Source organism: Cyprinus carpio, chromosome B4 (assembly GCF_018340385.1).
Source record: "Cyprinus carpio isolate SPL01 chromosome B4, ASM1834038v1, whole genome shotgun sequence".
NCBI lineage: Eukaryota > Metazoa > Chordata > Actinopteri > Cypriniformes > Cyprinidae > Cyprinus > Cyprinus carpio.
In genome coordinates, this window is record NC_056600.1 from 1626890 (window position 1) to 1640462 (window position 13573).

The 13573-nt window shown below is 36.1% G+C and overlaps 1 protein-coding gene across 2 annotated transcripts in view; it reads left to right on the forward strand.

Annotated features, from left to right (window-relative positions):
- The window catches only part of LOC109089293 (chemokine-like protein TAFA-2), a 21421-nt gene extending 13209 nt beyond the window's left edge, over positions 1-8212 (forward strand). For both annotated transcript variants that reach the window (XM_042721549.1, XM_042721548.1), the window contains exons 3-6: positions 2937-3092; positions 5253-5377; positions 6717-6766; positions 7798-8212. In XM_042721549.1, coding sequence (XP_042577483.1) covers positions 2937-3092; positions 5253-5377; positions 6717-6746 — 311 coding nt within the window. In that variant the 3' untranslated portion in view covers positions 6747-6766; positions 7798-8212. The remainder of the gene's footprint in view (positions 1-2936; positions 3093-5252; positions 5378-6716; positions 6767-7797) is intronic.
- The last annotated feature ends 5361 nt before the right edge of the window (positions 8213-13573 follow it).

The following is a 13573-nucleotide window of genomic DNA, read 5'->3' on the forward strand; positions in this document are numbered from 1 at the left end:
GCACTCGCTCCTGCTCTCCTCCAGCGCTCCTCCTGCGCTCCTCCTGCTCTCCTCCAGCGCTCCTCCTGCTCTCCTCCAGCGCTCCTCCTGCACTCCTCCAGCACTCCTCCTGCACTCCTCCAGCACTCCTCCTGCTCTCCTCCAGCACTCCTCCAGTGCTCGATCCTGCTCTCCTCCAGCACTCCTCCAGTGCTCGATCCTGCTCTCCTCCAGCACTCCTCCTGGGCTCCTCCTGCGCTCCTCCAGCGCTCCTCCTGCTCTCCTCCAGCGCTCCTCCTGCTCTCCTCCTGCACTCACTCCTGCTCTCCTCCAGCGCTCCTCCTGCGCTCCTCCTGCTCTCCTCCAGCGCTCCTCCTGCTCTCCTCCAGAACTCCTCCTCCACTCCTCCTGCACTCCTCCAGCACTCCTCCTGCACTCCTCCAGCACTCCTCCTGCTCTCCTCCACCACCACCCCACCTCCCGAACCCCCACTCCTCCAGCACTCCTCCTGCTCTCCTCCAGTGCTCCTTCTGCTCTCCTCCCTCGCTCCTCCTGCGCTCCACCCTGCACTCGCTCCTGCTCTCCTCCTGCGCTCCTCCTGCTCACCTCCAGCGCTCCTCCTGCTCTCCTCCTGCACTCGTTCCTGCCCTTCTCCTGCTCTCCTCCAGCACTCCTCCTGCGCTCCTCCTGCACTCCTCCAGCGCTCCTCCTGCTCTCCTCCAGCGCTCCTCCTGCTCTCCTCCTGCACTCGCTCCTGCTCTCCTCCAGCGCTCCTCCTGCGCTCCTCCTGCACTCCTTCTGCGCTCCTCCTGCTCTCCTCCAGCACTCCTCCTGCGCTCCTCCTCCTCTCCTCCAGCGCTCCTCCTGCACTCGCTCCTCCTGCGCTCCTCCTGCACTAGCCCCTCCTGCGCTCCTCCTGCTCTCCTCCTGCACTTGCTTCTCCTGCGCTCCTGCTGTGCTCCTCCAGTGCTCCTCTTGCGGTCCTCCTGCTCTCCTCCTGCACTTGCTTCTCCTGCGCTCCTGCTGCGCTCCTCCAGTGCTCCTCCTGTGCTCCTCCTGCACTCGCTCCTCCTGTGTTCCTCTTGCCCTCCTCCTGCACTTGCTCCTGCTCTCCTCCTATGCTCCTCCTGCGCTCCTCCTGCTCTCCTCTTGTGCTCCTCCTGCACTCGCTCCTGCTCTCCTCCTGCTCTCCTCCTGCACTCGCTCCTCCTGTGTTCCTCCTGCCCTCCTCCTGCACTCGCTCCTGCTCTCCTCCTATGCTCCTCCTGCTCTCCTCCTGCTCTCCTCCTGCGCTCCTCCTGCTCTCCTCTTGTGCTCCTCCTGCACTCGCTCCTGCTCTCCTCCTGCTCTCCTCCTGCACTCGCTCCTCCTGCTCTCGCTCCTCCTGCTCTCCTCCTGCACTCACTCCTGCTCTCCTCCTGCGCTCCTCCTACTCTCCTCCTGCGCTCCTCCTGCTCTCCTGCTGCGCTCCTCCAGTGCTCCTCCTGCTCTCCTCCTGCACTTGTTCCTCCTGCGCTCCTGCTGCGCTCCTCCAGTGCTCCTCCTGTGCTCCTCCTGCTCTCCTCCTGCACTCGCTCCTCCTGTGTTCCTCCTGCCCTCCTCCTGCACTCACTCCTGCTCTCCTCCTGCACTCGCTCCTCCTGCTCTCCTCCTGCACTCGCTCCTCCTGTGCTCCTCCTTCTCTGCTGCTGCGCTCCTCCAGCGCTCTTTCTGTGCTCCTCCTGCGCTTCTTCTGCGCTCCTCCTGCACTCCTCCTGCGCTCGCTCCTCCTGTACTCCTTCAGTCGCTCACAGCACTGGCTTCATGAATACAGCTTTAGTACTGAACAGTTGAGTGTTTAGAGTTTATGGGGTTTAGCTGAGCTCATCACACACTGTGTCCACTAATCAATCATGATGATGATGAAGATCCAGTGCTATTTTAGTATCATTGACATTATGAAGTATTTATTCAGTTTTATTTGTTTTATTTTTTATTCTATTTTATTTTATTATGTTTTATTTCATTTCTTTTCTAAATATTTATTTATTTATTTAAAAAAAATCAATGTACTTTTTTATATCAATGATGATGATTGTGGTCCAGTGTTATTTTATTCAAGTCAAGTCACCGTTATTTATATAGCAAATTTTTACAATGCAGATTGTATCAAAGCAGCTTTACAGTATTGTAAAAAGGGAAGTATTGTGTCAAGATAGTGTGCTGTTCTCCTCTGGCCAGACGAGACTAGCAGTTTAATTCTAGGCTGCAGCAAAGCGGACTCGTCTGGTTCCTGTGGTCTTGTCCCCATGGCCTGGGATTTTAGGATCATTGACATTATGTGCCTTTTATTCATATTTTTATGATTATTATTATTATCAATATCAAATACATTATCATTTACAATATTTATTGTTTTTGTTTTTTTATGTTTATGATGATGATTGTGGTCCAGTGCTATTTTAGTATCATTGACACTATGTGGCTTTTACTAAAATTATTACATTTTATTTTTTTATTTTATTTTTGTGTTTGTCTTTTCCTTTTTCTTTCTTTGTCTTTCTTTCTTTTCTCTTTTACATTTTTTTTTAGTTTTAAAAAATGTATTTACTTTTTTATGTCTATTTTGATGATTGTGGTCCAGCATTATTTTAGTTTCATTGCGGTACTATTATCATCTTTATTCATATCATATTTATTCATATTTTGAATTTGAATATTTTCTGTTTTAATTTTAGTTAAAGTCTTAGCAATTTTGTTGTATATGAGTTTTTACAAATTTTCAAAAATATAAAAATAATAATATTTCTGTTAATAATTTCCAAGAATTTGCATGACTTTTTTCCCCACTTTATTTATTTTAGTACATCGAGTTATACTAAATAAAAATGAGAAATGTTAGCTGAAATAAAATGTAAAAAGCTTATTTTGTTTTTATTGTTTTCAGTGAAAGTGTTGAAGGTTGTGTTGTGTTGCAGTGGTGCGTGGCGTGCGGATGGGAACGTGTGAGGTGGTGGCGTTACACCGATGCTGCAATAAGAACAAGATCGAGGAGCGTTCGCAGACCGTCAAGTGCTCGTGTTTCCCGGGACAAGTGGCAGGAACCACCAGAGCGGCTCCGTCCTGCGTAGACGGTAATAAAAACACACCGGACAGAGATATTCTACAAACTCAGAGTCCTATAATCCAGCATGAGCGAATCCTCACATTACAGCGAGTTCACTGCATATGAAATCCAGACTCAACTGTACAAAATGATTTTGAAGATTATTGGAGTGCATTTTATGAGAAAATAGTCTTTCTGCTTCAAAGTTTTTAATTTACTTTAATGCATCACTTCTCATTTCTTTGTAATTTATGAGTGAAAATTGTTTCAAAGTAAATACTACACACTTTTTTAGTGTGGATTCTGTCACAGCGGTTTTAAATGCTATTTAAATTCATTATTATAAAATATATTAAATTCATTATTCTAACTATAATATATGAATGATGGTTCTAAAGTAACTGCAACTACTTGTCAATGAAAATGTAGTGAAAATAGTTTGTGTGTGTGATTGATTAGTTTCAGCTCCTTTATTGAAATGTTTGTATTTTAAATCATTATTACTCAAGGTTATTATAGTTAGTTAAAACTAAACTAAACTAGAATCAAATAAAATAAAGTAAAAATATTTTTGTTATTTGAAATTTTTTTTTTAATTTATTACATTTATTTTATTTCATCTATTTCATTTCTCATTTTCATTTAGTTTTAAGTTGACGTACTAAAATAACTCAATATTAGTTTATAACAATAACATAAACTAATTTAAATTAATTAAAAAATGAATAAATTACTTGATTTAAATTTACTTGATTACTTGATGAAAAAACTACAGTTAGAAAATATAAAAATAAAATCTAAAAATTTTAAAAATATAATAGAACAATAATCAGTGATACTCAAATAACACTGTTTTTATATTTGGTTATCAATTCTCAACATGAGGAATAATTAGCTTTTCACTAAAATGCTGGAAATAAAATCTTTTTATTCAATTAATCAAGGAAATAATGCTGATATGAACTGATTTTCGAGTGAACTGCTTTAGCGCTCGTTTGGTGGTCAGCGTCATTAGTGCCGTGTTTAATGTCTGTCCGTTAATGAGGAAGCTGATTAAACTCTGATCACCTCTAATCGTTCCACCCGTAATACTTTAGCTGTGTGAAATGAATGCTAACGGATCTGTTTGGATGGGTTCGGGCCCCTGAGTGCCGTCTGACCTATTCTCTGACATTTAGTCTCTGACATTCTCTGCAAATGAAAGCGCGGCTCGAATGTCCCCCATCGGCAGGTCATCTCCAAAAAAACATAAGCACTTAACCTGCTGATGATTTTCTCCATCATCACGCCTCGTTCTGATGGCTTTAGCCCTCATAATGCATTTGACATCAACTCAGACCACCAGACTGTATCTGATCAGCAACTGATCATTAATGAGTGAATGCGAAAAAAGGTCAAAGTTTTGAATGCTACCATGTTATTACCACATTCACCCCTTTTTATAAATTATTTCAAATTTCAAATTTTACTTGAACCATACAAAAAAACTGTGATGCTATATATATATATATATATATATATATATATATATATATGAAATTAAGTTTGAAAATCTATATAAACATACAATCTGAGAATCAGTATTAACCCCACTGGAATGAATGGAAATTAAATTCCTCTGAACTGCTCAAAATCAGTCTAAATGTATGAAACCTACATATTTATTTCCAACAAAACAACATCAAAAAAACTTAAATATTTCTCTGAAAGTTTTCATTTCAATTCATTTCACTTGCATAAACCTTCACTTTCAGATGAAAAAGTGAAAAAGTCAAAAATTCTAAAAGTATGTGAGATATGGGGAAAATCTGAAATATATTTAACAAAAAATTTTGACACTAATATAACTTCATAGATCATTTAACAGAAAGTATTTTTGACACTAATGGTGCTCCATACATACCCTGGTCAAAACAACCCGAACATTTTAAATGGTTCATATCTCTTAAAAAATTATTGGAAAAAATCCAGAAAGAAAAAAAAAAGATGTGTATTTTGAGACTCTTAAAGTGTTTTTCAACGTTCTGTTTCCTTACTAAAAACTTACTAAAAAATATTTTTATGCATCTCTTCCAAGTCAAAACGGACTTGAATTAAACTTTAGTGTAAATGTGTGTGTTTTCAAATTTTGTGTGTGTGTGTGTGTGTGTGTGTGTGTGTGTGTGTGTGTGTGTGTGTGTGTGTTCAGCCTCTATAGTACAGCAGAAGTGGTGGTGTCAGATGCATCCGTGTCTGGATGGAGAGGACTGTAAAGTGCTGCCGGATCTCAAAGGATGGAGCTGTGCTATGGGGAATAAGATCAAGACCACAAAGGTATGAAGACCCTCAGAAAACACGGTACAAACATGGTACAATACCGTGATCTCAAGCGCAATGACTAACAAACCTCCAGAGAGTTTTGCTGCTCTGTGCATGATTTAAAGCACTATTAATAAACACATTATATGTAGTCTGGTCTTTAATAATGATAATGTTCTCAAAGTGTTAGCACAAAAACATTATTAATAAATCATTCATGAAATACTACATTCAGAATGCACATATAACATTCAAAAATAATACTATCTTCATAAAATAAAGATTAGATATTTGTTCTACATTCTCATGTTTCCTTTAACGTTCCCATTTCAGAGAACATTCAGAAATAATGATTTTATAATTAAATGGGAATGTTTGAAAAAAAAAGCAAAATGACTGGAGATATTAAGGCTTGTTTTCTGAAAATAAAAAATCTAAATTGAATGTTTTTGCTTAAAACACAAACAAATATCTGTTTATGGGGTCTGAAAAATAAATGTAATTCAAAGGGAGAATAAGTTTGTTTAGATATTTGTTCTGGAAAACAAGACAAAAATGTATCAAATTTTTGCAGAAATGATTACTGCAACTTGCATATAAATAGTGATAACAGAAAAATACAGAAAGCAAAACAAATGTTATTATGTGCAACAAAAATGATAAGAACGTTTATGAGATGTGTTTATTAAATGTATATTCCACCATAAATGAAAATGATCATCATCACCAAACCTGAATGAGTTTCTTTCTTCTCCTGAAGACAAAAGAAGCTATTCTAAAGAATGATGGGAACTAAATAATGCTGATAGTAATATAATGGAAGTCAATGGGTACCGTCACCTGTTTGCTACCCAGCATTCTTCAAAATATGGTGTTTTGTTTTCAACAGAAGAATGAAACTCCTACAGGTTTTGGGAGGACATAAAGGTGAAAGACGTTTTTCTGTGCGGGTCTCTGCTGTTGAAGGTCATCCATCTGTCTCTGGGATCATTTGTTACCAGCAGATGAAGCTTTTAGTGTCACCGCAACACCCTTGAACATCACCAGCGCTTTAATTAGAAGCTTTTAATAGAAACCCAATGCAAATGTCCTTCTGCTGCTGGTTATGACGACTGTATGACTTGAGTTTGTTCAGCGTCTATCAATTATTTAAACAGCTTCGTCAAACCTGTCTGGAGCCTAATTATTGATCCTAAATATCCTTAGGCTCTCCTGATTGGCCGGCGTTGCGGTGGTCTTCATTGATTCAAAATAAACCATATCAACCTCAAAACCCCTATATCTTTCTTTTCTGTATGAAACACTAAACTGATGCCGTTTCCTGCTTTCATTTCCCATGTTACGCACGGCACAGATCTCCTCAGACCGGGATCAGCTCTGGTGACCGCTGGAAACCCGATACAGGTGAGCCTGCCTTCATCATCATCATCATCATCACAAACAGGGGTTTGAAACTTCCCGGAAAGTCCTTAGATGCAGGTGTTTGTGTTTATTTCTGCTTGGAATCAGCAGTGTGTTTATCTTGCCGACAGATTATATCACAAACTCAAATACGAGGTGCTTTATAGTCATTCTATTCACAAACACTTGTTTATCAAACATGTTGTAACAGTAGAGCAGGAGCTCTAAACTGTCTGGTTAGTGATTGATAGAGCTGTTCATTCTTGCTACACTCTTCAAAATAAAGGTACTTAAAAGGTTCTTCACAGCGATGCCATAGAAGAACCATTTTTGGTTCCACAAAGAAGGATTCAGTCAAAGGTTCTTTAAAGAACCATCTCTTTCTTACATTTTTATAATCTGAAGAACCTTCTTTTGTCACAAAAGAAACATTTGTGAAACAGAAAGGTTCTTCAGATGTTAAAGGTTCTTTATGGAACCATTTAGACAAAAAAGGTTCTTCTATGGCATCGTGAAGCACCTTTATTTTTAAGAGTGTATAGAACACACCAGGGACTCCCAAACTAATAATCAGTCAAATAAAATATTTTAAATTACACTAAATAAAAAAAAAATTAAACACCTGCCAAAAAAACGTAAGCGTTCATTTAAAAAAATTTACAAATTAAAATAATTAAAAACGAATTAAAACACTTGCTAAAAATGTAAATAGTAATTGAATAAAAAAAGTAATTAATTAAAAATTTATTTAAAATTTAAATAAATAAATAAAGACAAGCACTTGCTAAAAATGTAAATATTAATTAAAAAAAATATATAAAATAAGTAAAAAATAAACATTTGTTATTAATTAAAAAATAAAAAATTAAATATTATTTAAAAAATTTATATAAACATAAACAAACATAAAAAAACAGTGAATTTCCAAATGTGTTGTTAAATTATAAAATAAATAAATAAATAAATAAATATATGTGTGTGTGTATGTGTATATATATATATATATAGTGGGATAAACTGTTGTTGTTTTTCAGAGACGCTCATCAGTTGTGTCCGTCTCGTCTGTACTGGAGGAGTCATTCAGAGCAGAGACGGGAAAATCCCAGGATCTGCAGTGAGACTCTCATGGCTCAGTGACGTTCATTCATCAGCGGCTCAGACCTGCTCATTATTAACCGTGATTGAGCTGCCGATCAGGATCCGGACCGATGAAGGTCACAGAGCTCCGGCCAAAACATGAACTTCATCAGTGTCCAGATGGATTACGGTGGAAGAAAAACAGATGAACTGTTTGTTCCCGCATTTCTTGAAGTTCTAATGTGAATGTTCATATATCCTTATACTGAATGGCATCATATCAGAAGACTCCAGCAGGATTTTTCTGCACTGCAGATGCTTTATCTGTGTGTAAATGATGCATAGTCTCATAATAAACCATGATTGTCTTAATCTGGTGCGTCTCAGTGTCCAGGTGTTGTCCAGGTGAGGTTCATGACCCTCAGGTGACCCTCACTCATTCACACAGCCAGAGCAAACTCATGTTCCCGCTGACGTGTGCTGGAATCAGTGAATCACTCGATTGATTCACTTGGACAGTAACAAACTTTAATGAACCAGTAATGTTCGATTACACAATGCTATATTGTTCATGGAACATTTTATTTCTGAAATGTTTTTAAATGTTACTACGCTTGAGAAAAATAACATTCGTATAATATTTGCAAAATTATCAAATGGAATGTTTTGATGTGTGATCAGAGAATCAGTGAATCACTTTAATGATTCGTTCGGACAGAACACGGAATGTTCTCAGAGCATTCGGACAAGTAACATTAATTCAGAATTATCTGGTCTTTAATAATGTTCTCAAAAACAGTATTCATACATCGTTCGCTGAACATTATATTTCTGAAACGTTTCAGTCAGACGTTCATCTAGCGTTTTTTTAAATGTTACACTTGTTTCAGAATGTTCAGAGAACACTCAAAAGTAACGTTTCCATGATGTTTCAAAATGATACAAAGAAATGTTACTTTAACATTCATGTGACCAAGAAAAAACATTTTAAAAACAGTTACAAAACTGGACGTTCATGGAGCATTCAGGAGTAATGTTTCCGTAACCTAATGAGGACATGTATTTCTGTCAACTAGGTGCTTAGTCTCAGCACTTTATTTGGATCTCATACAGAAAAAAACTCAGATCCCCTGGTTTTATATCTCTATGATATGTTTACGTCATATCAGCAATTAACTGCATGGCTGGATACACAGACCCAGACCCAGAAAAAAATGTTGAAAGTCAACTAAATTTATTTTTATGTAGTTAAAATAAATAGATTGCAACCCTTAACCTTAAAAAAAGGTAGTAAATTCAATTAATAATTTTTTATAGTTTAACATTTAGTTTTTAGGCCCTATTATGTGTCCTTCTGTTATTAAAGGATCACGTTCATCTCTGCAGGTTTAACGTGTTTGATAACCTGTCAGCGTGTCTCTGGGGTGGGTTAGTTCCTCTAATCAGCGTCCCAGAGCCATGCAGATGGATCACAGTGATGTTAAACAGCTGTTTATATTCACTGAACAAACACTGATCTGCTGCTGCCTTCACGTGTTTAAACTGTGATGAACACCTGTTTAATGATGAACTTGAACGGAGTTTCTTCAAACTGTGCTTGTTGTTGTGTGCTGCAATCCTCTATTATATAAGAGATTGACAGGAACTTCAGCACAAAGAGCGAGCGTTTCTGAAGCGTCGGGTTTGTCTGAGGGTCTTTTGTTACGGTGTCAGATTCTCCTCGCTGGATGATTATTGTAATTGCTCACTACACAAAAGCGTCAGGATTAGTCATGACATCTGTGATCATCTGAAGACCTCAAGATGAACTTACGGGGTGCTTATATTTTACTGTGTTTTACAATGGGTGTGTTTTGTCAGAAACAAAGCTCTGCTTGATCCAAATATTACATATTGATTAATCATATAGAATGTCATGTTTGTGTATATAATGTTATTTGCTGGTGTCCTTTTAGGAGTTTGACAGCGTCCACCTCCTCCTTCACTTTCATTCTGTGTAAAAGAGCAGCATGAACATTTTGCTGAACATCTCTGTTGGTGTTTCGAAAACTCACACAAGTTTGTGATGACATGAGAGTGAGTAAATGACGTTTTGGGTGGTATTAAGATGATTTGGTCATTTTGTAACAATATATTACATAAAAAATTACTTCAAACCAAAAAAAATTATTTTCTTTGCATTTTTGCCGCCTTGTATTTTTTTTCTAATTTAAATATCTAAAAGTTCAAGAATCAAGATGCATTTATTTTGCAAGTAAAGTGGCTTAAAATATTTATTATTGTTTCCTGAAGAAAAAAAAGATTGCTTTATTTCACTTCTTTTGGACTGATGCACTGCAACATCATTAAACCACTTGAAAGATCAAAGAAAATTTTTAAAATACTTTGACTGGATTCGTCTGAAAGAAGAAAGTCATAAACTGTACATCTAGGATGCCTTGAGGGTGAGTAATTCATGGGCTAATTTTCATTTTTGGGTGAACTAACTCTTTAAGTGCCTCAAAACAAACCCAAAACCAATCAAACAGAACAAAGTCTCTGATTCACAGAGTCTTACTGCACATATCTCTTGATTATGAAATATCTCATAATTTTGACTTGGATTTTTGGCTTGCCATGGCTCAATTTCAACTTTGTATCTTGTAATTATGACTTCTCATGATTTTGACTTTCTATGTTCATGCTTATCTATCTTTACAATTTCAACTTTTATTAATTATGACTAGGTTTGTCATAATTGTTACTTTTTGTCTCATAAATTATCTCATAATAGCAACTTTGTCAGAATTACGACCTTTTAACTCATAATTTCAACTTTTTATTTGATAATTATAACTAATTATAAACTATAATTTATAGTTATAAACTAAAAATTATTTCTTAATTATGAGTTGTTTTTATTATATACATTTTATTGGAGAATTATATCTCATAGTTTAATTTTTGACTTGAATTTTTTACTTTCTGTTTATTGTCTCTGTTGACATTGTCATAATTATGACTTTCTATGCCATCGTTTTAGCTTTTTATCTCATAATTATGACTATGTCATAATTTTGACTTTTTATCTCATAATTATTACATTTTATATTTATGCGGTGGAAATGGGTTTTCATAGTTAATGAAACATTAATAGAATTTTTTTTTCTACCAAATTAATTCATCTCTAGATTTGGGACACCCTGAAATATTAAAAGGGCTTTTAATATTTCAGAGACAATAATGAGGACTGTTGACCCCATATTCAAATTTAATTATTACATGCAGAATTTATGATGTCGCTCTATCCTGTGAACTGATGTAGGACTGAAACCTAAAAATTTCATATGCAGATAGAAACAAAGTTCATCTCTGCTCAAATAAGTTCAAGACACGCTGGACCATAAAAGAGATGAAACACACTGAAGGACAGACCCGAGCCACCTAGCAACCACATAGCAACCACCCTCGATTTGGCGGTGAGTTTTGCTCAGGCACATTTTGTTCACAATCTAGTTGAGTCCAATAAATAAAGAGTGGAGGATCTGATGGAAACACGGCTCCAGCGGTGTAATGATCGCTCCGCTGCACACGGCAGATTGAGAGATGCTGATCCGTGCAGTTCACATAGCAACCAAAACCTCCAACCTCTGGAGTCTGGTCCGCTGGGGATTCTGGGAAGCTCGCCTGTCGGATCTGGCAGCCACTCGGGCGTTTGCCGGATCGGCTCCGTCTTTCCATTAACACAAGTGTTTTCTTCCTCCTTCAGAACTGAAAGTGATCTCAAAAGTGCAGAAGGAAGAACCATTGCATTTAGTGCCATTTATAACAGCCTCCTTTTAGAAGTAATTAGAAAAGATGTCAGCTCAGGATGCAGCGCAGCAGCAGGAAGAACATGAAACGCACTAACGAGCTTGTAATATTGATCAGTGCACGGCCTGAGATCAGGTGACCTCACTTTCACAGGCCACATTAATTGTTAATATTAGCAGACTGATGCTCACTTCGGGAAGAACACGCTGAAACACGCAGGAGGATGAGGAACGATGCAATCCAGATTCTATATTAATCAGTATAATCTGTCACAATGTATAAAGAGATTAACCTTCACACGGCAAAATAAGATTTTTTTTACTTAATTCAAAAGGATTTTTTTCAAGTTTTATTTTTCTGACCTCACTGGCAGATATTGGTTTTATGTATGCCAGAATTTTGATTTTCTGTCTCATAACTGTGAATTATCTCAAAATTTGGACATTGTCTGTATTATGGCTTTCTGACATAATTTCAGAATTTTATATATCATAAAAATGACTAAGTATGTAATACTTTTGAGTTTTTATATCATATTACTTTTCTCATAATTTTGACTGCCAATTATGATTCTCTGTCACAATTTCAACATTTTATATCATAGTTATCACTATGTCATAATTTTGACTTTTTAGTACATATTTATGACTTGTCTCATTATTTTGACTTTGTCATAATAATGACTTTCTGTCATAATTTCAGCTATTGGTCTAATAATTATGAATGAGTAAACCATAATTTAGATTTTCATCTCATAAATGTGACTAAGTTCAACATTAAATAAGTTAATTTTGGCATTGTTGTAAATATGACTTTGATCTCATAATTAGAATTTTTCTATCATAATTATCACTCAGTTGTAATTTAGATTTTTTTATCTCATAATTTCATAATTTAATTTAGATAGTCATAATTTAAAAAAAATTATACGTATTACTTTACTCGTAATTTTGACTTATAATAATGACTTTATGTCATAATTTCAGCTATTTCATAATTATGAGTTATTTTAATTATATTATTTTTTATTGGAGAATTATTACAATTTTGACTTTTTATCTCATAATTGTGACTAAGTAAACCCTCATTTTATCTTTTTTTCCTCATAATTTTGGCATTGTCATAATTATGACTTTGATCTCATGATTTTAGTTTTTCTATCATAATTATCACTGTCTTAATTTTGACTGCTCATAATTATGACTTGTCTCATAATTATGACTTTCTGTCACAATTTATCTTTTTATCTCATAATTATAATTATCACTGTCATGATTTTCACTTTTTATCTCATAATCAAAATTCATAATTTCGCCATTGTCATAATTATAACTTTCTGTCATAATTTCAGCTTTTTAAATCATAATGACTTTCTGTCATAATTTCAGCGTTTTATCTCATAATTACGACTTATCTCATAGTTTCGCCATTGTCATAATTATGACTTTCTATCATAATTTCAGCTATTCCTATCATAATTATCACTATGTCATTATTTTGACTTTTTATCTCATAATTCTGACTTATTTCATAATTTCAACATTGTCATAATTATGACTTTCTATCATAATTTCATCCTTTTATATCGTAATGATTGTCATAGTTTCATCTTTTTTATCTCATAATTATAATTATCAGTCATAATTTTGACTTTTTATCTCATAATTAGGACTCATCTCATAGTTTCACCATTGTCATAATTATGACTTTCTGTCATAATTTCAGCTATTCATATCATAATTATCACTATGTTTTTATTTTGTATTTTTATCTCATAATTCTGACTTATCTCATAATTTCGACATTGTCATAATTATGACTTTCTGTCATAATTTCAGCTATTCATATCATAATTATCACTGTCTTTATTTTAACTTTTTATCTCATAATTCTGACTTATCTCATAATTTCGTCATTTTCATAATTATGACTTTCTATAAT